This window comes from Athene cunicularia (genome assembly GCF_003259725.1).
Source record: "Athene cunicularia isolate RWA chromosome Z unlocalized genomic scaffold, athCun1 chrZ_part4, whole genome shotgun sequence".
Classification (NCBI taxonomy): Eukaryota; Metazoa; Chordata; class Aves; order Strigiformes; family Strigidae; genus Athene; species Athene cunicularia.
The window spans coordinates 4,167,333-4,193,885 of NW_020799145.1; the positions used below are offsets into that span (position 1 = coordinate 4,167,333).

At 34.8% G+C, this 26,553-nt stretch overlaps 1 protein-coding gene across 39 annotated transcripts in view; it reads right to left on the reverse strand.

Annotated features, from left to right (window-relative positions):
- Positions 1-3,636: 3,636 nt before the first annotated feature.
- PTPRD (protein tyrosine phosphatase, receptor type D) overlaps positions 3,637-26,553 on the reverse strand; it is a 468,274-nt gene continuing 445,357 nt past the window's right edge. For 35 of the 39 annotated variants that reach the window (XM_026866835.1, XM_026866834.1, XM_026866836.1 and 32 more), the window contains 7 exons: positions 21,820-22,105; positions 21,148-21,326; positions 19,784-19,910; positions 18,699-18,824; positions 14,016-14,170; positions 9,861-9,996; positions 7,338-7,541 (listed from right to left, as the gene is read on the reverse strand). In XM_026866835.1, the coding sequence (XP_026722636.1) occupies positions 7,473-7,541; positions 9,861-9,996; positions 14,016-14,170; positions 18,699-18,824; positions 19,784-19,910; positions 21,148-21,326; positions 21,820-22,105 (1,078 nt within the window). In that variant the 3' untranslated portion in view covers positions 7,338-7,472. Of the gene's footprint in view, positions 7,542-9,860; positions 9,997-14,015; positions 14,171-18,698; positions 18,825-19,783; positions 19,911-21,147; positions 21,327-21,819; positions 22,106-26,553 lie in introns of all 39 variants that reach the window. The other 4 variants (XM_026866869.1, XM_026866870.1, XM_026866871.1 and 1 more) reach the window with 1 other exon arrangement.

The following is a 26,553-nucleotide window of genomic DNA, read 5'->3' on the forward strand; positions in this document are numbered from 1 at the left end:
CTGCAGACACATTTTACAATGGTTAAGAATGATTTTGTAGCCAAATACAGTTCTCCCTTTCAGTTGAGCAGGTTGGTTTAGGTCTTCCTCTGTCTTTCCAGTTTTCTGCATTGTGCTGTAAATTTGATATCAATGCTCTAAAACTGTCAGGGACTAAGCTCTAAAGGAAACAGCCAAAGAACAAGTATAAACATCTGATGAAATGGGAATAGCAAACTTTCACAGAGCAAATGGAATAAAAGAAGTCCAAACAGAACGCATGAATGCATTAAATGTTTGAAAAATATCCTTTGGAAGTGTGGACTACTGAAAGGATGTTGTATTAACTTGATAAACAGTTTAAGTGTATGGAACAGAAATATAGAGTTTTACTGTTGTAAGTGAAAGACAGGTGTTTTGCCAGATTTGTGTTCGGTGGGTTACTGGCTACTCAGCACTAGTCACTGATTTTTGCAGGTTTTGGTGTATTTAGTTTGAATTACCACAGTGTCTGAACAAGATGCCTTGCACTGCTAGAGTTAGCTGGTTGGTTTGGCTTCAGAGTCAGTGATGACACCAATTTGCCTCATAAACATGGAAATGCCATCTTCATCCACATGATCATGTTTTGTTTTCTTTTGCAGAATGGATGGTAACTTGCTGTGTGTTTGCAAAGTGCCTACCACAATAGAACATTGCGCTCATTCATTTAGACCCTACCCTATTTCAAGAGCAAACTGGATTTTTGAAGACCAGAAGCATAGTAATAGTCATGTATTTTCAAATAATTTCTTCCATTGAAGAAAATCTTACATTATGTTCTTTTGTTTCTATGTATGAGAGAAGGAAAGGCATTTCCAAGCAGTTTTGACTTAAGAGATTTACATTCTAGATCCAATAAGGCTGTTGAATATATAACAAACTGCTTTTATTGGCAAAGAAAGGTTGTTTGCTTGTTTCTGCTACAAAATAAAGACTTCTGCTGACAGAAGCAAGCTGAATGCATTTTAGGTTCAAAAGCATCCTATTTATAGTCTAGATGCAAAATGATCTCTATTCACTACAGTGTCTCATTTGCAGGTTATCGTTCTGCTTTCCTCTGAAAGCTAGCTGGCAGATGTTTCCTCCCATCCTGACTCACTGCATTATGGATAGAAAAATATTCTGTATCCTACTATGGTATCCTTCATAAGCAGATTTGGAGAACAGAACCACCTTATTTAAAACACACAGGACAGTGTAAAAAGAAAACACTCTCTCCTGAATAGCATTACAACTAAATTATTCAATTATTCAGTTTTTGAATTAAGTAACTCTCCAAATAGTTGCAGTTAGTAGCAGAGCATTAATATTCCCTCCTTAAAAATAAAATAATATAAAGAGAATTAAAAATAAATAAAATAAAATAAAATAAAATAAAATAAAATAAAATAAAATAAAATAAAATAAAATAAAATTTGCCACAGATCTTAAAATAAAAATTTGCTACAGGTTTGTAGCCTCGTACCCCACCAGTGTTTCACTTCCCCATGTGCAGTAACAGAATGAAAAAAGTACTTTTTCACACTTCTGAAACTGCTTTAAATATATTATTTGACAGTGCAAGTAATATTGGTATAATTTGGTACCTTCTGTAGATATTTTTGCCATTTTGATCTAGTGTTATTTTTTAAGAATGATTGTCTGAAGATGTTTCAAGGTTTCAAAATGCAAGGCTATTTCATAGAATTCAGCAACTCCACAGGCAAGATATGTATTTTTTTTTTTTTTAATGTTGTTTTATGGAAGTCATTTATCACTGGTAGGTTGGTTTTACACATCAGCAAATTTGCTGGTTATTTTCCTCAAAATTCCAAAGTCTGTGAAAAGTAATTAAATCTCGTTCTACTTATAAAGCTGGTTAAGAGGGGAAAAAAGAAAAGGGTCATGTTCACATCTGAAGCAAAAAGGACTCAACAATTTCTGTGAACATTTTTCTGGTTTTTTTGTTTGTTTGTTTTTGTTTTTGTTTTTTTTTTTGTTTTTTTTTTTTTTTTTACCAGTGATGGGTATGTTTCATTGGGTTTTGACTTGTTCTGAACACTGGTTAGTGAACAGGATCTTTCTATGTATTCCCTACCAGTATTTTTTCAGTACTTTGTTTATATCTTTGCCAGTGGCTCACTTTTGCCCTAAGCTCACACAGAAATACAAATCACAGATGGAAATTCTTTCTTGCTCTATAATCAGACTGACTGTGTTATTTTGAGAGATACCAGACTGAAAGAACACCAAAGATTCTGGGAATCTGGGAATTTGGTCCAAGTGTTTTTATAACATTGAAGAGATGCAAATGTTATTCTATTTTTCTCTGAGATGGGTTAATTTCACATCTCAACAACATTTCTTTAATGATCTCAAAGTACATGACATAGTATTTTTTTCTGTGAGAAGGAAGCATGAATTAGAACTAGTCTTGTTAAAACCCATTAAGTTAAAATGTATTAACCCATACATAGCCAAATATTTTTGTCAATATTCATGTTCACACTTTATTTTGGCCCATGCTAGATGCAGAGAACAGGAAAATCCAAAGAAGTCAATGCTGACATTAAAGGGCACGATCTAAAGCCACTCAGACAGTTAAAGAAACCCTTACATAATACAGCTTTAAACCACCTTGCACAGACTACGCAAAAACGGTTCAAGCCAAAGGCAGCCTGCAAAGCAGTAATTGTAAAATCCACAGAAGTCAGTGGAAAAACATTAATAAGATTCTTTAAGAATACCAAGGCTTCACATTTACACTATTAACACCATCTTAACATGGAAATTCGGTTAAGAACGATACAAGTTCTTTGAAATTAGTTGAATGTTAATGTCTTTGCACATCCTTCCAGCACAGAGAATTCTTTACTAACATGTATTTAATACTAATCATTGATAGACTGTGTTCCCTTACTAACAAAGCAATCTTCGAGACAGAACCTGCGCTCTTTCAAAACAAGCAAATGGAACAACACTCTTTCATATTTTCTTTGAATAGATTGCTATGCCATGCCCCTTGTAGATTGCCTCTACACTTGGCATGATCATCTAAAACTTTTTCAAAGTGTTTGAAAACACTTGCATAGTATTTGGATAGTAGCTTCACAGACCCATGGTTGCACTTGCTACACATGCAGTGCCTAGCAGAAATGAGTAAAAAGTCTGTCACGACTGCTTGTCACAATTTCAGTAACTGAATTCTGGTAGTAACTGGATTTACTCCAGAACCCATCAAATCCACAGTACTGAAAAATTCATAATTTACCCCAATTATGTGAATATTCTTCCCTCTTTGGGTTGCACCTACGAATGGACAGAAGTCTATTTTCTCAGTGTAATGATACATTGCTAAAGCACAAAGGGGAACTCCTGAGGCATGTAAACTGTGATAATTTCAATTATATTCATGAAGCTATGGGAATTTATGCCAAAGAGATTGCCTATGCTGGCTCAAAATGTGCTTCTGAAGATGATATATATTTGCTAACGTAAGAAGGCATTTTCCACTGTCCAGCTGCTAGTTAAGAAGATTAATGACTGCTTTGTAGTTCCAATTAAACTCCTTTATCACCAAGAGGGACCAAACAAGTTTTGATTTTAAAAGTACTGCTTAAGAAAGAAGACCAGGGCTGCATAACACTGACATTTTATTAGAATTCATTTGTAACAAATGGATCTTGTGTCAGCAAAGAACTGATTTTCATACAGACTTTCTTTCGCCACCAATGTAACGAAGTAAGAAAATAAAAGCACGCCTTTCATTCTGTAAAACATTTATGCGTACTACTAATTAGAGGTAATTGTATCTTTTTTTAACAAGCCATTTTACAAGGTAATTTTTTAAATTTTTCAGTCTATGCATCCAAAACAAGAGCAAAGAACACAATTTTTTATTATCTTTGTAAAGACACTCCAAGCTTGAATGGCAAAGCCACATAATGAATGATTATGATGAGACCTGCAGCCTTCTGATATCTGTGGAGTATCAGGGCACCAAGAAAAAAAAAAAAAAAAAAAAAAAAAAAAAAAAAAGAAAAATAGGAGAGAATAAAAGGAAAAAAAAAAGTTGCATTGTTTTTAGTCTTTGCAAGCTTCTTTTTTCCTTTTACATGTTCTGTGTCATTTAAATACACACAAGTGGATTTTATAAGCATTTTCTTACAGATGGTTTCAAGTTATAACATTACTGGGTGTAGAATCAATAGGGCAGTGCATAGTACAAAGGTACATATAGAAAGTGCAAATCTCCCTAGAGGGGCCACACCTTCCCCCAGCCATCCTCTCCACTGTCTAACCACTCGACTTTTAAAAAAACAGCTAAATTAAACTTCTGAATAAATCATTTCTATGTATTTTGTGGGGTTTTATCCCCCTTGCAACTAATTACAAAACTAGACATAACTACACATATAAACGTAAATAATAGCACCGTACTGGTTATGCTGATAAAACTAATTTTAAGCTTGGAAATGTATGATGTATGTAGACAAAGATGATAAAAATGTAAATTAACTGTTGAGTGACTATATATAACAATACAGAAAGTGGAATGCACATCAATGATGCTACAGTTGTCTTAAGAAATATAAAAACTAAAAGGAATATTTAGTTGTACAACAGTTTTCCTCACAAATTGGCTCTTCTTTTTCTTCTTTTTTTTTTTTTTAAATTAATTCCCGCATTTTCTTTGGATCTTGCAAGACAGTCTGCCAGGCAGAATGCTCTGATCCTTTTACAGATCCAGTGTGCAAGTATCTTCCCTAGTCTATGTTTCCAAAATGATGTTATTTGTGTTTTCTGATCCTCTACACTTGAGTTTAAGAACATGATCACATCACATAACCTGGCGCTTCAGTAACTATATTAATATATAAATCAAGAAATGATAAGAAAAAGAAATATAGTGCACATTCTTCTCTGGTTCAGATGTAAGTTATAGAATCTCATTCTGAGGTAGCCTTCTATAATACTTTTATTCCATAGATATATATTTATATTTTTGTTTCGATTTTCTTTACAAAAGTGCTCAAACACAATGCTTGCTAGAGTTTGGTCTTTCATATTTTCTCTCTGCTAGTACTGGGAAAATTGGAAGAAAAAACGTTGAGGTCACATTGACAAGCCATACCAATGCCAACCCCAAAGAAAGAATTCCTTTGATACTCATGTACTGACAATGGCAGAAGACATGATGGAAATGAGGGTCAATATTAATGGCATCCTATAAGGAGTCTCCAAAAATACTTTGTGCCATTTAGAGAATTTTCTTTGTTCCCTGGAAGTAAACCTAGTGTAATTCTCAAATATATCCTGTGGACTCCATCTTGCTAGCCTTACATGAACCCTCGTACTGAAAGCAATGGGTTGACTAGCAATCTGTTGACAGAAGTGAATGAGTAAGGACTTGGTCCAGAATTAAAAAAAAAACACCAAACCCATGAGCACTGCTAATGTCAACTACACTGCTAGTGTACTGCTACATTTCTGCAACGATAGCACTATAACCAGTGACACAGTGGGTTTGAAAAACCAATGAGAAACAGATTTTTAATTTGTGGGCTGGTCTGTTATTAGAAATAGGGAAAGATAAAGGTCCTTGACTACCTACATGTTTTGGGTTATAATTTATTACCATCCATACTTGATTAGAAACTGGAAATTCATGTCTCAAAATGGTCTGATACATGTATTAAAATGTTTGAAAAGAATAACAGAGATATGAACAAACTGAACTAAATACAAATTAAGGTTAACTTAAAGAAATGCTATTCAAAATAGGCATCAAATATAAGGCACTCTAAATGTAAAATGAAAATAAAACCCAGCATCCCCAAACAATGCTGTATGCCAGAAAACATTTGATTTCACAGAGCAATGTGTGTTTGGCTTTGCCCTGTTACATAAGATAAATGTAAATTATATAGCGCACACTATAGACAGTATACTATTGAATACAATTTTAAAACATCTTAATACCTAGTATATTACAACGTTCTTCCCTCCTAAAGGGATATGCACTGACCTTTCCCACATGCACACCTCCTACATTTAATAATATGATTTCTTATTGCACTATAGTGTTACAAATATTGAACTTCACTGGAAGCCTAAATCACATAAAATGTGTGTGTGTGTGTGTGTGTGCGTGCGCGCGCATGTGTGCGTGTTCAAGTGGTAACATGGAGAGAAATATTATTTGGGATACAGGTGATGGTCAAATATCAATGATGTGCATTCCTCACTTCCATTTGAAACAGGAGTTTATGAATCTTGGAAATGCAGAGATGATCAAATAGTAGTTTAATATAATTGTAGTATGCTGAAAAAGTTTCCCAATGCTTTGATAAATCCAGGTATGGAAGAATTGATATGTTCATGTGTATGTGTGTGAATATCTACCTATCTGTATCTCTGTAACTACACAGAGAGTTAGAGAAGGGTAGACAGTTATATTTATATATAGAGAAAGAGAGAGTGTGTGGGTGTGCATGTGCATATGTGTGCATGTGTGTATGTGTGTTAGCAGCATCTTTATACTTTGCGCCTCCCTGTTGATTCCAAAAGAAACCAAAAAGCCCCATTTTTATTTAACTGATTTAAATGAATATTTTCTTAAAGAAAAATAAAACAAACAAAACTGTAAAAGTAATATCTAACAAGACTGTGGTACTGTAGATAAATATAGGACTGCACAAAAATGTGCAAATTTTCAAATTATTTAACATTTCTACAGCACGATATTACAGATAACAGTTCTACAGCTTAAAAAAAATCTACAGTTTTTAAACAAAAAGATTAACAGTTACGCAACCTTTTCTTTAATTCACTTCATTGAATGATAAATTCTTGTTAAAAAAAGGAAAAAGTTTACACAGTTAAAAATGAAGCACAGGTCAGCAGTATCTTTACAATACTAAAAAACTAAATCAAGGACTTTCTTTTTAAACATTCCCACATTTTCCCTAAAGTGTTATGATGAGCAATATAATTCGAAGGGGTGATGTTGAAGTAAAGAGTCCGCTTTATTTGAGAAGCCAGGACCCAACCTCTTAACAAACATCTTGCACTGAACTGCAGTTCTCTCAAAATTCCTCTTTGCAAAAGCATGCAATCCTGAACAAGATGATCATTCTTTCTGATTAATTTCCTCTTCCCTTTAACTTCAACCAATGTCGAACCCTTGAGGTATCTGTAAATGAGATCCTTCAGACGCCTCAGTGGTCAGGATTCTTTTATTATGGTTAGGTTATTAAACTGTGAATTCTTGGTCCACATGGAATAGGGTTTTTTTTTGTTGTTTTGTTTTATATATCCCCATTATTTTTGTTTGTTTGTTTTTTATTTTATATATCCCCAATAATCGCTCCTTAGCTAAGAGTTAAGAAGTACTTCTAAAGCACATCGTATGGCTCAGAAGCGGCTCTCTGGATCTTAAAGGGCCTGCAATAAAAATCCACGATGGGTTTTTATGTTGCATAGTGATCAAAGCTGCCCAGATATTCCAGTGCGGCTCGATAGCAGAACTGGTATTGATCCTGGAGAAAGAAAGATAGAAAACAAAAGCATCAAAAAGCCAGCTTGTTGGTTGGTTTCTATTTTCTTTCAACTAAGAATGAATACTTTGTGGCTACAGACAAATATACCATAGACGTATCTGCAGTTCAGCAATATTATCTTGCTGACATCAACAGAAAACCATTCTCAGTTACAACAGATGAAGACAGACACTCATTTTAATGCAATAACATTTTCCACAGAATGCAGCTTCTTTTTGTGAAGACTATACACTCAACTACGATCGTTTGTTGTTCTGGATTAATATAACATCAGCATAAAGCTCTCTTCTTATGGGAGCATCATTGTTGCCCCATGTACTTGAAAATGAGTAGCAAAATATTCAATTAACTCTATAGCAAGCACAACACGTTAAGTGACAAAATCTATCACAGCCTTAATACAGAATGCTGTATGGAAAACCAGCAGGTTAAAAACATGTTAAGGAAGCAAAGGGAATCCCAACCTTTCAGTAATATAGGCTTTGATGAAGATGTGAAGGTATCTTAGCCTGTGGCAAGAAAAAGGCTTAAGAGAGAAATATGCAGCTAAAGCACCTTAATAACATGAAACAGATTGTATTTCACCCTACATCTGGAAACAGAGAAAAATTTAGAGTGGTGAGAGATTTGATATACCTCTGGTGAAGCCAACATTTGGCATTTTATTTTACTGTCACCCCCACACAGCAGTCCTTTTGCACATTTATGTAATGTTGTACACTTACACTAAAATAGTGTGTCTGTGTACTCATTTGCAACTGCCAGTAAGGTTTAAGTGTTAAAAAGAAAGAAAAAAAGAAAAGAAAGTGCTTTTGAAAGCCATCCAAACTATCAAGAAGGTCTGCTTATTTATGTTTTAGTGCTATGTGGTAACCCCACACAGGTTATACTCATTAAGATCACAACGCAAATTCTTTTGGAGACCAGGAAATTAATCAGATATTTACTTCAATGTAGTGGCGTGATCACTTATAGTTCTTTTCTGCTTCCTGTTCGAACGGTGTGAGAATGCATTAGAAGTGTAAATTTTAAGTCTATGTGTGGTCCACTTGGAGTTCAAGTGCTTTGTTGAATAAGGATTAGATTTCCTGGCAGTTTATACTACTGAATGAGAGATTTGTTTTCTACAGAATCCTGAAAGAAATGAGTACACAACACTTCTACTTTCAGCAGGGGAGATGAAGGGTAACATACAGGAATAAGTCAAAGCAGGAGTAAGGAGAATGTATTGCATAGCTGAACTCTGTATTTGTCAGGCAGGCTCCAAGAAGCATAGTTCTGTATACTGTAGTTATTTCTTGGAACCAAAACAACAGAAAGCAGTCATTTTTCATTTTGCTTATCCAGAAGAATGATGGTAATGGAAAAGAAATGGAATTAACTCTTCAGTTTAGTCACAGTGGTTTACTTGGCTAACTGACAAGATTAAAAATAAGTATCTTTATTTTTCATGTAAGTTTTCACAAAGTTGTCTTCTTAAAAGTAAGATTACCTAGTCTTTTTCTACCCAGTTAATTTTAAATACAAAATGGCGAACTCTGGAGAACCATTTTAAACTTCACACACTGTAATTTAAAGGACAGCGTCAATCAAATTATACTAAATAAATGTATGACTTAAAATGTTTCTGTTCTCTTGCCCTTTTGCTTGGTTCTCCTAATCTATTGTCTCCGGCTTAGTCCAAGTCTCCTGTTCAGAAATTTAAGTAGAAATTAAGAACAACTGAAAATGTATAAGTATTCTTTATGACATGACAGAGTTCCAAGCATCCAGGTCCAGGAAATCAGTTAATACTGCTCATCCCTTTCCTTATTTCTCTATGGCACTCTTGCTAGAACAGAAAAATATTTACACTATACTTTTCCTGAACACAGAATTTACCATTATGATTTTCAGACCGAAGAGCCACTTGCTTCATGACACAAAGTCAAGAAAACCATGAATATGTCAGTGGCAGAAACAATTTTCCTCCTTTATTACCACACATTTCTGCCTGGAAACAAAGGTTCAAATAAAAATAGGTAATGCTTCTTCAAAAATGGTTTTCCTCAACTACCATAAATTAGGATCCACTACTGAAATATCCCCCCCCCCCTCAGCTTTGGCTATCTACTGCTGTAACAGGGAATAGTCCTTGCAGTACCTTTATGGCAGATTTTACACTGTAGTCATACAGTCACTACACGATGTTAGATATAAATGTAAGTACATTTTCTACAGTCTCTATCTGTGCATTTTTGGCTGAGGAAATACCCCTTCTTTTCCATCATCATTTTATATGGATATTCTTTTGCTCACCTCTGTCTGTACCATGGCTGGCCGCTGCGTTCTTAACATTTTGACAGTCTGGAAGATATCTACAACACCTTCATATCTCATTCTTTCTAACACAATGCTCAGGGTTATGAATACTCCAGTCCTTCCAACACCCGCACTGTTGCAATTAAAAAAAAAAAAGGAAAAAAGGAATGTTAATTAATTAATGCTGAAAGAATTGGCTGACAAATTATCTGTGGTTACAACACACCATATGTGTACAGATTTCTGTATGGTGAAAGGCTCACTAAGCAAAACTCCACAGCAAACCACCACATTGTGTTTGGAAGAATAGTTGCACTCAAGGAATTCGCATGCTACTAACTACTTCCTGACTCTCCAGTCTTCATTGTAAAGTGACTTGGTTTGTTCATCCAGACATAATCAGTGCATGATGAAGGCAAATGATAATATTTGTTGCCAAAGACCTACACTGGAGTTGATAAAACTAAAATATGCCAAAATGTATTTTACTGCTTGCTGTAAAATATGACCTGTTTTGCAGATCTTCAGTGTGTTAGTTTACCTTCTACTTTGAGTTACAGATAGACAGTGGATTTTCAATTAATATTGCAATTTTTCATATACGCTACAATTTAAATAATGGATCAAAAACCCTTAAGACACAACTTTTATTCAAGTCTGGTAGTCTGCATCTTTAGGTTTCCAATACTGATAGATGTATGCCATGACTGTCTACGTTAGTCTGGAAAGTCTTTGTTGAACATATGGCTTGTTTGCTCCCTGTTCTGTCTTTGGTTTCTGTTATTAGCTAAAATGCCCAATAAGTGATAGAAATTCCTGTAATAAATAGAGCCAATAGTTGTCAGTTATTAAAATTAAACAATTGCTTATTCATGAGGATGACTCTTGGACAAAGAGACAGGTAACTACACAGAAAAAACCATTTTCCAAATCTGAACTTGTATGGGTGGAAAATAAGCACCCCAACATCTCACTGTGGATGTTAATAATTTCTCAAGGTTTTCTCCAATCAGATAAAGAACATGAACTGCAGGGAAAGACTGAAAAGCTCTGAACATTGATACAGATTGTGACAGAGATTCAGTGAATTCACCGTGGAAATCAAATGTCCAAATTGTATGACAGTACTTTTGTGTGTGGTCTAGATCAGAGCACTTCTAGGATTATTAAACATATGTGATTTGATTTAGAAATTTTGCATAACTTCTGTGCCTTCGGAGAGCTGAAGCCAAAGGACAATTGACAGAACTTGACAGAATATGCTCTCCATGCTTATTTACTTATATGTGATAACAACAGTCCTGGACATCTTGAGCAACTGGAGTATATGTTCTCCTTTCCCTGATGAGATAAACTAGAACGCCAATGTTTAAGAAACTTGCTGAAAAAATCCTTGAAAATTAGTGTTGGAACCTGCTTGGACTTTATAGAGCTGATGAAACTGTGATCTAAACCAAGCAGCCCAAAGGGTGACCAGCAGAGTGAGGACAGATTACCAGTTTCTGCTCTTGCTCCTAGTCTAGCTCAACTATTTAAAGATACCCAACAAAATGATTTTCTAAATAACAAATTAGTCAATCTTTATTATTAAAAAAAACCCCAAACCTACTCAGAACTCTTTAATTCAGCAAAAGGAGGGAATTAATTTGCTGTTTTGTTTAAGAAATGAAAACTTATCTGGAGAAGCTACTTAACAAGAAAGACTAATATGAAAAGATCTCAGTGCTTGCAAATCATCACATGAAATATTTTGGTAAAGTCTGTAGGAAACTGATCCTGTTCCCCTGAAAGTGACAAGCATATTTTAATGTTGTATCAGATCCTATTAGAATATGCTTAGGATTTCTGAAGATGGAAATCCACATTAGTACTAGTACCATTGTAACAATCATCTGCTTTCTTTCAGTGCAAGCCAAAGAGCAAACTGCATGCTATCACAATACTTAATGAAGCAATGAGACACAGGTTTTAAAGAATCTTGAATTTTGTAAATAGAGAAAGCACTACTTCATGATGTAGTATGATTCACCAAAGTTTAAGCAGTTAGAAACCAAAGTTAGGATGCTTTGAGCCACGTTTTACTAAGAGAGAAGAGTTTGTAGTTAAAAATACATCCTGAATGCATTCTGGGAAAGCGTAGTCTTCCTAACTCTCCAGGTAAAGTCTGGAATAACAAGACTGTAAGTATTTTAATTGGTTGAAGTGAGAATTTTGCTTCAAAGTGAGCAGTCCTTTGTTCTTTAAAATATTTTTTAATTAATTGCCTGATGAAGTTAGAAATTTTTAAAGTAACATACCAATCCCTTTGTAAAAAAGCCAGAGAAGGACAACATTTTAAAATTGTGTGTGACAGGGGTTTACTGCGTAACAGATAAAGCAAACTTGTGAAAAATGCTTAGAGTGGGAAGGAAACCACAGGGAAGCAGCAGTAGGGGAGTCTGTCATGTGAAGAATTTCTCTGTACAAGGGAAATCTTTAAAAACACATCATGGTACAAGCTGTAGGCATTACTGCAATAATTCCACAAAGACTATGAAAGTGAGGGTACCGATGATTTTGTGCTTCCTGAAAGAAACAAATAAACCTACTAATTTTGCTAGGGACATTTCCTGTTCATGTGAGTTGACTAACACTGATAATGATGATTAGCGTTACCAATCTCTAAATTGTCCTTACAATGATGATAAGACATTTTAAGACCAAACCATGATGAATTATTCTGGATTTGACTTTGTTTCTGCTGAAGTCAATGGTACAAATCCCCATAATTTCATCGTGAAAGATGACAACCATTTGGAGGGATGTATAAGCTACTGCAAGCAGTATTTCATTGTAGTCACAAGTGGACAAGTTTGCATAGTACAAAGAACTTAGAAGAATACCATCACTTTACTTTCTTATGTATGTCTGCATAAAGGCATAAATATTGCTTATTACTTCTCTCAAAACTCATTAATGTCAGGAAGAATAAAGCTCATTCTTATCATGGTTGTCCTTCATTTTCTCTTGCCAAATTAATCTCAAACACTGCTCTGCAATGCTGTTCTTAGCAGGCCATAAAAATTTTTAGGCACACAAAAAAAGTAGGATTCAAATAGTCCAATGCATTTGTCAGTCTTAGAGATTAGGGGAGCATAAGGAACTCTGTTAAAACACACTGGTGTTTTAACAACTACTGGTTGCTTCTGGCTTTGGAAGGACAAGACTCTCTCTCCCTCTTACATTCATATGCTCTAGTAAACTTGTTCATTTTGTTTTCATGCTAGTATTGGGGCATTACTTGGCTTGCAGGAAAGACTTGGAACCTGTATCAGTATTTTGCATCTCTGTTATATAAATAACATTTAATCTACTGAAAAATAATTCAATGTTGTAAAAATGAGTATCTAAAATCCTAAAGGAATTTGTAGAAATTCATTTATTAAATAAGAGATATAAGATAAAGATACTATTTTGGGGCTTCTGTTATAGACTCTACAACACTGTAGAGAAAAGAAATAAAAAATAGAAGAATATTAAAAAACCCTCCCTGGATTACTCCTATCCACCCTGCAAGCTGATTTCATCTGTGTATCAATTGTAAAGGAATTGAGGGAAGTCATCATATCAAAAAATGGGCATTACTTTCTGAAGTTAGAACTCACTAACTGAAACCTCAATGATTTTTTGACAGGCAAAGTTTCTAAACATGTCTTTCTATTCCATTCCCTTTCTTAAGATAGTGCTGCTGAGTGCTACTAATGTGATACTGAGGTGTAACTAGCTTGTTTACAGCTAATAATTCCCACCAATATAATAGCCTCACTTTTAATTAGCAGTAGAAAAAAATTATCAGATATAGTAGTCTGTGATAAGGCTCTTCCTACTCCTTTCCATGTGTAGGATTGACCAGATAGTTTTTATCCTTCATTAGAAACATTTTAAGTGAAGAAAAAAATGATGTGCTTCCACATATTTCAGAACAACCTTTTCTGTGTAAATGGGATATCACCAAACAGTTCCCGTTTTGTGAAACAGTCCTATGCTTTCCTTTTTAGATCTTCTATTTGATGATATTTTCTGATAGTTCACCTACTATCACTGCAATCAGCAATCAACTTTAGAAAAACAACAAATCTGCACATGAGGTTTTTTGAGGCTTTGTTTACTTACCTGCAATGAACAGAAATTGGTCCATCCTGACCAAACTGCTCTTTTGTTTTATGCACTTGGCCTATGAAGTCAATAAATCCTTCTCCAGACTTTGGCACTCCTTGTTCTGGCCAGTCAGTGAACTGGAACTGCCTCACTGTTCGGGACTGGCCATCCTTTAACAAAAGAGACAAATAATGTATCCCAAAAGCATGTTCCAGTAGCTGGAAGTCAATCAGCCAACAAACAGAAAGGCAATCACAAAACAAGGGCATTGAGGTAATGGCTAAGATCGTGTTTATGAAGATTCTGTCAATTGCTGGTGCTGGCTGGTGCTTTTGGACACACTGGCCCAGAAGTGCAGTTTCACTAACAACATTGAATAGGTTGGCTTTTGCACTGGATAGGATTGCTGTCTGACTTTATGTCTGTGTAAAAAGCATGTCTAAGGCTAAAGTAATAACAATCTCACCAGGTTTGTTTTTTTGTTTGTTTGTTTGTGTGTTTTTGTTTTTTTTTTTGTTTTTTTTTTTTTAAGTTATGTTTTGAATCCTGTGGACTGCAAATTCCTTTAAATAAAGAACAGGTAAAATAAGGACATTCAGAATGACTCTACATTTCCTAGATATGCTCATCTTCTCCATGGCAGGAATATCTTCACTGATAAAACTTGTTTAGTCATTCCCCTCTTTGCAGATGATATTTTTAATAGTATGATGCTTTCCATGAGGTGGGCATTTGTCTAGAAGAAGATAGGTCAAGACAAGCCAGTTGTTTAACAATCCATAAACTTCCCTCCAATCATGGCAATTTCATTCACTAACAGCTTTAACTCAGTCAAAAATCAAGAAGGGCTTTCTCTCTCAAAACAAGTAAGCTGAAGCTGTTCATTCCCTTTTATTGGGCATACTAAGAGGATTGTTTGAAGCTGCAGAATACTGCAGCATTGTTATTTTTATAATGAAGCCAATGGAAGTATTAAACACCAACTTCTGCTGTATGCCTATTTCATTTGTAAATGGTGGGGACACATAAACAGAAAAAATACAATACAAATGGACGAAGTAAATTTGTTCTGCAGTTTCAAACATTTTCTTGATCATTTTGACACTGTCAATCCACACAGCAGTAATGTTTAAAAGCGTGGACATAAAAGCATGGGCACATGAGCTACTGATGTGAACCAGTGCCTCTAGACATATTTCCTAAGCACCTACCCTACCATGTGTTTAAAATGGTATTCTAAGTGAAACTCATGGAAAATAGAAATGATTATAGAAGATCCCCCTCAAGAAGCAATAAGTTATGCTGGAGGCAAGAAGAATCTTTTTCTGTTTCCCTCTGCCACAAGCACTCAGCTATTATAGACCTTTGAAATGAAACAGAATTAATTTTAAAAATAACCAAAGGAAAAAACAATAATTTGCTCTTATGTTTCTTCTGTTACTATGGGTTTTTGCCTCTCATGTCGCAGATGGGAAGGGAAACAGAAAATGGGTCTGTGTGTCAGTCACTGCTCTATGAGGGGACACACATACACTTCTTTGACTTTATCTCTTATATTCCCACTAAAGCACAGTGACAATTTAGTAGTCTATTTCTCCAGAACGTTTTTGCCCACTTAAAAAAAATAAATCTGTTTGAAAACATTTACTGAGTTTTATTTCATGTTGGCATCAATACAAAGAACTAAATATTTCCTACCAAAATGGCATTTTGTTAATGCAGACTTCTCTCATAATGGTCTCTATGATCCCCCTTTTCCCCCGAGAAGACATAATGAAATTGCATCCTTCAGCTAGCTTTAGGCACATGACATTAATTAATCAAGAAGATAAAACAAAAGGCTGATTCACTCCAAAGTAACCATCCATTCTTCTAAAGTAAGGAAAGAAAACCTTAAGTCTGACTCACGTGAAACATGTTGGTTAAAGACATGGAAGCTCTTCAACAATTTCTAATGGGAATTACTCTAAAATAACAGTAACTTTTTAGGGGTAGGAAAGATAAGAAGAATGCTGCTTTACATAAGTCTAGGCTGTCATTGGAAAGACTATAAATTTCTATGGGAAAATAGGTCTGATGATATTTGTTTTTTTTCCAGCTGTGTCTAAATCAACTGTATTGGTGTATTTCATGATCATAATAACTCAATAATCCAGTGCCAGTTTGTGAAAACCGTTCTGATTTAGTTTTAATGGCAGCAACTTCTGTTACTTAATGCTATTTAATGAACACAGAAGTAAAGTTAGTTATTCTGAAGTTAGACTAGCATTAAAGCATATTGGGAAGTAATCTGCAATTTCTTACACAGTTCCCTCTGCTACTGGCATTATAAACGATGGTGTGTTTTTTTAATGAGATGTTTGCCAACAGCAGTCCAAATACAAATGCCATATTTTGTTAAAATTTTTACTTTCAAACATTGTGACATTTTGCACAGTTATTTATCAAAATATAAATTTTCAGATCCTTACACGGAGCTGAGGGTTTTCAATGTATCATTCTACTGACTGGCTGACTCTTTGGATTTCTTCTTGCTCCTTGCAGGGGATATTCAATTGTCTTTTAATGAGGCTGTAGAATTTATAATACTCTCTTACAGCCATCACTAATAGTTTAGCCTTAAATGAGGCTGCTCCAACATATTGACCTCTGGAGTTTACAGAGAAAGTGAATATAAAGCAGTCAGAAGCAGTAGATTGAAACAGTTACAGAGGTCAATTTCACCTTACAACAATTCTCAGATCAGTTTCAGAAATAACAGGAGTTCCACACCAGACACTTGCTGCTGACTCCTACAAAGGCAGTGTGCTTCTTTTCTTGTCCCTGGGGAATAATAGGCTGGCTTGGCTCTGTCAGAGCACAGATGATATTCTAACATTATGGATGGGTGTGAAGATAAGATAGAGAGAGGCTGGTTACAACCACTGCAGCGTTTACTCTTCTCTGAATACAACAATCTAGTTATATGGTCCCAATTACCTGTTGTGTCAGGCATAAAAGCCTTACTACAGGAAAACTATAATGTACATTTTGGTAAGTAGTTCTCACCACTTTCCATTAAATTTGGAAAGAGCTATAGTTTCATAATACACCTAGAAAATTTAAGATGGCCTTGTGAGCTTGCCAACGACTTGTTTAACAAAATTTGAACCATCAAGGTAAAGAGATTTTTAAAATTTGAGAAGCAGTGATATGTGACAGTAAAATGTCACAACAGGACTGCCAAGGTGCATGTATACTTGGCACTTTTAAAAAGAGTTGTATTAATATCAGGTCCAATAAAACTATTTCTGGCAAATTAAGTTACCTGACCATTTCAGACTTTTTATTGGCTTGCTAGCTATAAGTAAACTGACTTTCATAAATATGCTAGTCCTTTATAAACTCTTCAAAGAACCTTTTGGAAATTTATACTATTTTCAGACACTTCAACTACATCTGTGGCTTTTTGTTATCATTGATGTTTTGTAATCTGAGCTTGGTGAACTATGTCACATAAGACTTCTTCCAGGTTGAGATGGAATAGATTTTTAATAGATGTTCTATGAAAATTATCACCACTGTTGTAGTGAAATTGGCTTTGGCTGTCTGTGCTTAAAAGTGTGATTAAAGACTGAAGTTAGGAGCTTGCTCTTCTCCACTTTTGTAAGCACAAATAGGTAGAGAAGCGATGAGTCATATAATCCTTACTAGATTTCAAATCTGATCCAGTGTGTCTACAGTTTCTTTTCAAAAACACATACACATAAGTCACTTGCCAAATTAAAATATTCACATGCTGACTTGGTTAGTGACAAATACTGTCTCCCTAAATTATCAGTACTACCTAATTCAATTTGAAGCTAACATTTAAAGCAGCGGTATAGCTAATTATGAGAAAGTCTAATACTTTCGGTGCTGACTGCCAACTCTGAGTAATCACTCATGTTATTCCTGGACAGTACATCTTGCTATTTTGCTTGAACAAATAGTATTCTCCAGCACTTAAAGAAATTGAGATAGCAGTCATTTTTTCTGCCATGCAGACTAAATTACTAAAAATCAAATGTCTGAGAAGTGCCAAATATATTTTATAATAGTTTATGTACATATGATCTTATATCAGTGCTCAGTTTCAGACTCAGAAATTCAGATAAGAAATGCAGTATGAAAATAAGGATGCTGGGGTCACAGCTGCATGTATGTACTCTGCAGATACACAAGAGTGCTGAAAATATGCTATGCCAAAAATCAAATTATAATGTGCAAAGCTTGTCAAGCTTTTCTTATGAATGCTATTTGCTCTGCAGTTTTTAAATCTCAATTTATTAACCTTCATACTCACTCAGCCTAGCAGGTGGTGCAAACCAACATATTTACAGCTGTAAATGACAAAAATTGCCCCCAAAATGATCAAGGGGGAAATGAGGAGAAAAGGGAAAATGGTCCTCAAATCATCTAATGTATTTTTTTACAAATAGTTATTCAGAACTTTACAAACTTGTGCTGCCCAGGTGTTAGGGATCTGAGCAAAGTCAACTGTTATTGCACAAAGATCCCATTTATTTAATGATAACGTTATCTACTTTTTGTTTATTGCTTGTAGAAAGTACACCACTAGGGTTTCTCTAATAATAGTAAAAAATTAAAACAAATGAGATGAAAAGAAAGTAATTGACATTTTCTTTTAAACTTATGTGTATTGCCATATTAACTTACCCTTGCATCTGTAACCTTGAATTCCCTCAGAATATACTGTGGCATGTTGTACTCTGCCATTGGATCTACCACAAAATACTGATATCTGGCTGAGCGCTCCGCAGGCCAGTATTGGTGGCATTTTTCCTATAAAATAATCAAGCAAAATTTATTTCCTGTTACTTGAGACCACTACCATAAACTGATATAAAACCTTTTTTACTCAGATAAGTGTAATAGTCATGGACAGTGCCATTAGTGACAAGAACATCAACTATCTGTCTTGCTGTGAGCATGAAGTTCCATACCTAGAATAAAAAATGATCTTCAATATTGCATTACAAAGGGGTTCTCTCTTGTTGAACTCGTTTATACTTCTGCTCAGTTCTATTATTTATCAGTGACAAGAGCCATCCCTAGCCTAATTTTCAATACAGAATGGAATTTAGATCTTGAGACCACCTTCAGTTTTCTTTCTTCCTTGTTGAAGCAAGTCCCCCTGGCCTCAGTCAGGACTCTCTGCATCCACCATGTCCTGAATCATCTCTATTCCCCAGACATATGCCCTGACTCAGATTTCACTTATCACATACTGGTTTTATCTTGATGTAATCCTCTCCAGATAGTAAACTGCTTCATTCTTCCCATTACAAAAAGCAGCACTTGAATGAGTTTAGGACTGTAAACTGTGTGCTGAAACTTTAAAGTTCAGAGCTAAGAACACACAGAAGACATTCAGATATCAAAAATAGCACACTTTCTTTTAACATTGTCAAAACCAGATGCTGCAGAAACAAAGTTTCCAAAGCAGAAATCTTTGTTTTTCAATAGATACCAATGCTTTCTCTGCATAGTCTGGAATGCAACAGGCAGTTTTTGAATCTCAGTGTGTCCCACAGTAAAATGCCATATCTAGCTCGTCTATTGCAACACATTTGCAGATTGGAAAATCTTACACCTGGTGATCAATAATATCACTGATATTTCAAAAGAAGGAACGTAATTCCTCTCCTTTATCTTTAGACATTCTCAATAACAATTAGATATTTTAATAAGAAATAATTATAACAAACACATTAGTAAAGGAGTATTACAGCAGTACTTACTCTGCCCATTTCTCGTAGCTTAGTGAGCATGACAACAATTGTAGAATTATGCTCCCAGAGCATTCTCCAGAAGTCTTCAGTTGTTTCTGCTAAAGGACCCTGTGTAGCTATGTAAGCTTTTTGTTGTCTATGTTGAAAAAAAAGTAAATTAAGAAAAATATTTTAATTAAAAAAGTGAATTGATACACATTCTTTGTTTATATGTGAACATTATCTAGTGGAAAATTTATATACTATTAATAATAAGCATACTAGAAGCTTATGATGATTGTTTAATCAAATGATGGTTTTTTATTTTTAGAACTTTGAGAAGGAAATTACTCAATATTATGATGTATGTCTTTATCATTATTATTTAAATTTTAATGCAACTCTAATAGCTCAATTTTGTGTGCTGTAAAAAGCACTTAAGAAACACTTAGTTGTGGTGGTTCATTTTGTAGAAATAACTGTCTAACAATCTATTAGGTTTAGGAATTATAGCATCAAGCAGTTTTTTTATTAACTCCTTTTCAACAGTCTGATGCCTCCAGCAAAAGTGAGGCAGGAAGAAAATTCAGAAATGGACTGCACTGTATTTCCAGGCCTTAATATCCTACTGGTAGAAGCTACCATGAAGCTGTTAAAAATCAGCAGCTTTATAAGGTGATGACCAGTTCATGTTATTCTTACTTCTTTCAGTCAACAGAAACACCTCTGTGGGTGACATCTGAGATGAACGTTTTTTCCAATTATGAGTAGAGGCTCAGAACATGATCTCTGTCAATAAAGATACTCAGGTACACCTAAGCTGCCTTAGGGAAACTATACCACTATGCCTTTTCTACTAGCTGCTTAAGTCAGCTGAGAGCATATTGCTCCATAGTGTCATGAAGATGCTGGCGTGCTACATAACTGCTTATGCATAAAGTACTTGGCAGATACAGCTAGTCATAATCAGTGTTCCAGGATCACAGGTTATCACCTTGACACAGAGACTGTGTCTCCTTGTATGTTATTTCTATCTATTTTTCTAAGAATAATAGTTGTGAAGAAATATGGATTTCAAATCATGAATATACTTAAAATCTCAGTAAATTTCAGCATGTAAAACATACTGGGAGTTCTCAAGGTAAAGGGAGTTCTCAAGTTTAAAGGTAAAAACGTAACATTTAAGGCTCAATGTCTTTTACAGATTTTTACTGTATTGCACGGATGAAAATTTAAATCTTTTATTAATATTTAATAAACCACCCAAATATGACATGTACAGATAATTAACAATACTAAATTTCAATATTAAATTTTGTTATTTTCAATATAATTGCATTAAAATTTTTGTTTCTTTTAAAACAGCCCATACGAGAACACATCAACATTAGTACCTGTATCCATCAATGAAACTGGCATTAATATAATCAGAGCCTTCTACTCCTCGGATTGGCTGCAAGCATACCCTTGTAGACTCATATGGCATAATATTGACAAGGCGATTTTTAAATTTATTACATGGAAGATTGGCACTGATGAATCTTGAAGTGTGAGCCTTAGAGCTAGCAAGACGCTGTTGAAAGTAAATTAAAGTAATTAAGGTCAGGTATAACAAAACCAAATGACACTATCAGATCTAATGGACTCTGATCATTATTTGTTAATTTCAAATGCTTACTTTTCCATATTCTACTGCATTACCTATATATTTGCAAATCTTTTCACCTTATTCACAAATTTGCATTATTTTATCACCTTATAAGAGTTAATGTCTGCTCCGTTAATGCATATGGACAAATTTGAACATTAAACCATTAGACAAACACACATTTCAAGCTATTGAAACAATAAAGGAACAGCAGGGTTAAACCACCCTCACTGAATGGTTCTTGCCTGCACACCACTTGAGGATAGAATTGTACGTGTTACAAGGGATTGTCTTCTTAATTTAAAATTTTAGCCTGCTGACGGCTTATATTTGATTACTAGAAACAACTGGTGGAGGACAGAGCAGCATTGTGTTACACCATTTGTTTTTTGTTCCCCGCAACATAAAATCTGAGTACCTTAAATTCCAGTTCCATTCCTGTCACATTCTCGCCTGTTTCTATCTGTGTCAGCTTCTGGATATATGCATACAGGTTTCTGGCTGGCACTTCGGTATTTCCACATGTCACTGCTTCCAGCAGTGCATCGTGGATAAAGATGTACTGGTCCTCAGTTTGAACCATGTAATTCCTCTGTGCTCTCATTAGAGTTACGTGGCCATAAATATCTACAGTCTTTTCATGCTTTATTCTCTCTAACATGGCATCTATCACAATGAAACAGCCAGTCCTGCCGACTCCAGCACTAAAAGAAATGAACACAGGAGGGAAAACATGAAAGACTATTTCATGCATTATGCTTACTTTTACGGCATTCAAGTTTTAAAGTTTTGTAACACTGATTTGAACAGCACATTATTCTGAATATGAACATCAGCTTTTATGAAAAGATCGTGCCTTGAAATAAGTAAACTCCTTTAACACCCATTACAAGCAATTGAGGACGTGGAATGATTTTATATGAGATCTTTGCATCTTGCAGTTTCAGGCTTGACAATAATAGAAATAAACCCCATTGCAACATGTTCTAGAAATATATGTTCTTAGAAATGGAAATTACTAGAGATGATGAACACTCTAAGAATTCAAGCTTTATCTGTAGCATGATTTCTAACTCATTAAACATACTGTTGCTGCTATTCTGTTTACAGAGATGAATTTACTGGCAAGCAGTAATGTTACAGAAAGTGACTCTTACATATTTCTATCATGCTTTGGAGGTAAACTTTCTATCCTTCTCACAACTCTGTCAATGGGGCTCCTATTAACATACTTTGTTCTGTCCTGCTCTTTCACTTAGCCAGCCCATACTGTTATTTGAAATGTAGTGCTAGCTGTAGGCTGGGAAATTCCCAGCTGGCCACTTCAATGTCTGTCTTGCATCTCTAGGAAAATGTAAGAAAGATCTGGAATGGCCAGAACCTCGATCAGGATACTCGATCATCACATTATTTCAAAGGACAGAGTATAAAAGGACTAAAATATGCTTAAAGACAAAGCTTGAAATCACAACACTGAATTAATGTCCAGAGTGGGTAAGTAATATTTTTTAGGTAGAGGAAAAGTTAGTGCTTCCTCACAGGTTCTGAGTTAAGTCAGTTGTTGGTTTTAGGCTGGAGCTGAAGTCTCATCAGTCCTCTTGAGGACACAGAAACTAATACTTCTTAGCTCTCTGCACAGTAAGGGATTCCTCAGGAACAACACTGAACTAGAAAGTTGTTTTCCCCAGCTGGTGGGACTTGAGGGTAGAAGAAGACATGGGTCAGCTACTGGGAGCTTGACACAGGTATAAACCTTGAGCATGAAATATTCAGCTGAATCTAAGAGAATTAAACCTGTCTCAGTAATAGACCTACTTAACAGGAGTTTATTTTTATGATACCTGCTGCCAAAATGTGACAGACTTTCAAGGATTTTCAGTCATTCCCACCCTGACTTAAAGGCATTGTCTGTTAAATGCATGGGCTACCTTTATAACTACTGAGCATAATGTTATTCAACCAGGAGAGAAAAAAGAGACACAGTTCTCATCTGGATGTGATTACTATTAGTCATACATGATCCTTTATTACACATTTGGCACAAATGAACAGGAAAGATATAGAAAAAATATAAAAAAGACTACACAATACCCAAGACCAGAAAATACACTGAAGGTCTGAATATGCAACTTGTGTGCTAAATGAAGCCATATTTCCTAAAACTCTATAAGAATTATTTTATGGAGAAGTTTGGCTACCAGCTGTATTGAATCAAATCTTCAAATGGATGACTGTCTTTATGCAGCCATGTTTACTACTGAACTTTAGGAAACTTTGTTTCACCTGTCTGTGTACACATAGTGATATAAAGCACAGTGTAAAATGTAATGGGTTTTGTATAACATTTTTATATCCGGGATCACATCATGTGTGTCATTCTCATCTGTCATGACAATGAATGATAGTTTCTGACGTGAATGCTTAACTGTTTTCAGTTAGTGACATAAAATGCAGTATGTAGTATAATAAGCAATGGTTTATAAACCCTCAAGATATTGACATCTAAGATATGTAAGTTAAGGATATTTTAGAACACCACAAAGTGTAATTTTTTTTGAAAGAGATAGAAAGAAATAAAAATAATTACAACACAGCTTCTAGAGGACAATTATATAAAACCCAAGATCTTCTTACAGTTCCTATATTGTCATGAGATATCAAATATAAGCCCATCCTGAAATTGATAATTAAGGGTAAACCTTTATTTCTTGCATGACACTTTAAGAATCTTTGCCAGTTACCAGCAAAATGCATTTAATTACAACCAAATCAGAAAGCAGTACAGAGCAGAAAGATGTTTTAGTCTCACAGGATGTAAGTTTTATTTCTGATTCCATATTTGCATATTGTTAATCGTGTGTTCTTGTCATCAGTTACTCTTCCCAAAAGCAGATCTCCTTAAAAGATCAGAGGATTTCTACTAACAGACCAAATGCATCAATCTCAACTTCATTAGATGCCACTCTGACAAGAATTAATCAATATTCTGATCTTAAGAAAATTTATCAATCAAGATATTGACCAATGGGAGTTGTAGAAAGAGAAATATACAGGTGACTGAAATGACAGCTGTTCTAGCTAAATGGGAGTTCACTTACCTTGTATAATAAAAGCTCTCCATTCCAGGAAACCTTAGTGACCTTAACACTGATAATAATAATAATAATAATAATAATAATAATAATAATAATAATATTAATGGAGAAAACCTCAATAAATTATCTATTGTTTTTGGTTTTTTTTTAATTGCACAGAAATCACCATGAGTAGCATACATTTGTATGTCAGATTGGTTTATACAGAGTTTTACAACATTAATTAAATGATACGTATTTGCATTCAGTTTTTACCAGTCTAACTAAAGTGCAGGCCAAGTGAGAAATAAGAATGTTTGACAGTGCAGATGTTCTCAGTATTTTAGATATGGTTCTCCTTCCTATCATGTGCTAATGAATTAATGTTCCAGCACCATGTTTATAACTGGATATGTCATTTTTCATATCAAACATTGAAAGGCTCACTGTTACTGACCATAACCATAAAATTGAAGCCCAGTTAAAAGCTTGCACTTTCAGCTGGAATGAGCATTTCTTCTCTTCACATCTTGTATTATCATTTATATATTTACTCTTCCCGTGAGCAAACTCAAAGAATAGTTAATAGCATATTGTACCAGAGAATATATCTGCTAGTTTACAGATTTATGCAGAGACTGTGAAGATCATGACACCAGATTAAAATACATCACTATGCACCAAAGTTTTCATCATAAGGATGGACAGACTGACACACTATTGAGGCATTTGGCTCCACTGGGCTCATGATACACCCCTCTTCAGATCATTTTATTTAGCAAGATGAGGTGTTGAGGACATTCCAACTCTGCCAATTATAAATGAGCTGTCTGTCTGCCAGACTACACTTTTCAGTTTCCAGGTAAAAATGGAAACAATACTATGAATATTTCAACTTCCTTCCTCTTTGCCCTCACATGGCTTCTAATTCCAGACTCCAATAGCTTCCTATACAAGAGCAAGAAACTATCTCTATCCCCTGTTTCTTCTTCTCTTCTTTTAACATGGTAAAAGTCAGCTTTTTAAACATGGTAACAATACACTGCTGGGAAGCCACGCAGTTTGAATCCTCATTAATACGCAAAAAAAAAAAAAAAAAAAAAAATCCTATTTACTTTCTGCTAACAATGATAACTCAGCTAATGAGAATAATTTCACAAACTAATTCTACACTTGTTACTGACTTTCTTGCCCTTTTGCCTTGGTATTTTGGTGTTACTGTCAAACAGAATAAAAAAAAATTCTACCATTTCAGCCAGTGAAAGATACTGTTACATTTACCAACTGAAAATGTAAGCAGTCTATTAAATAGCCATGCCTACTAGGAAACTGTTACTGCTTCAGATATTATAATTTATCCTATTATAACATTTGTTTTCAATTTCTAAAAACAGTCCCATGAGCTGAAACATGTTTAATGTCCTGTGATGCAATATAGCTGCAATTCACCAAAAAAAAAATAAATTAGGAGGCATAAGGGGGCCATTCCACATTAAAATCACTGTATGGATGTGATAAAGGTTGGCTTTTGTGATTAATTTGTAGCTGTTTAAAAGATGACCCTTTACTGATACTTTAGTGATTTGGCAAAGGAAGGCAGTGTAATTGCCAGTATTCACAGATCATTTAATTGGTAGCAAAGACAGTAAAATATAGAGCAAAAATCATTTAGGACATTTTTGACTCATATCAAGGGAAATTTTATTGAATATTACAGTTTCAGACTGAATGAAGCTTGCATTATGAACTGAAAGTATGTAAAATTGCTCATGATATGGGAAACATATAAAAATGCCTGGGTTTTATTGAGGAAGTTCATATGATTAATTAGATTCCAATCCCACAGAAATTCTGTAGTGGTTCTGACAAGGGCAATATTTAGATTATTTTCTCCTTTTACTGTTAGGAAATTAGAACACAGTTGAAAATCACCCCTCTGTCCAAGATGCAACAAAAAGTCCTTATGAAACCATTGAATATCCTTTTGAAGGGATACAACTGACTGAAATAGCATAAAGATCTTGTGCAAAAAGATAAATTTAAATTTAATTTTAGAAGAGATACTGGACTGCTTCCAG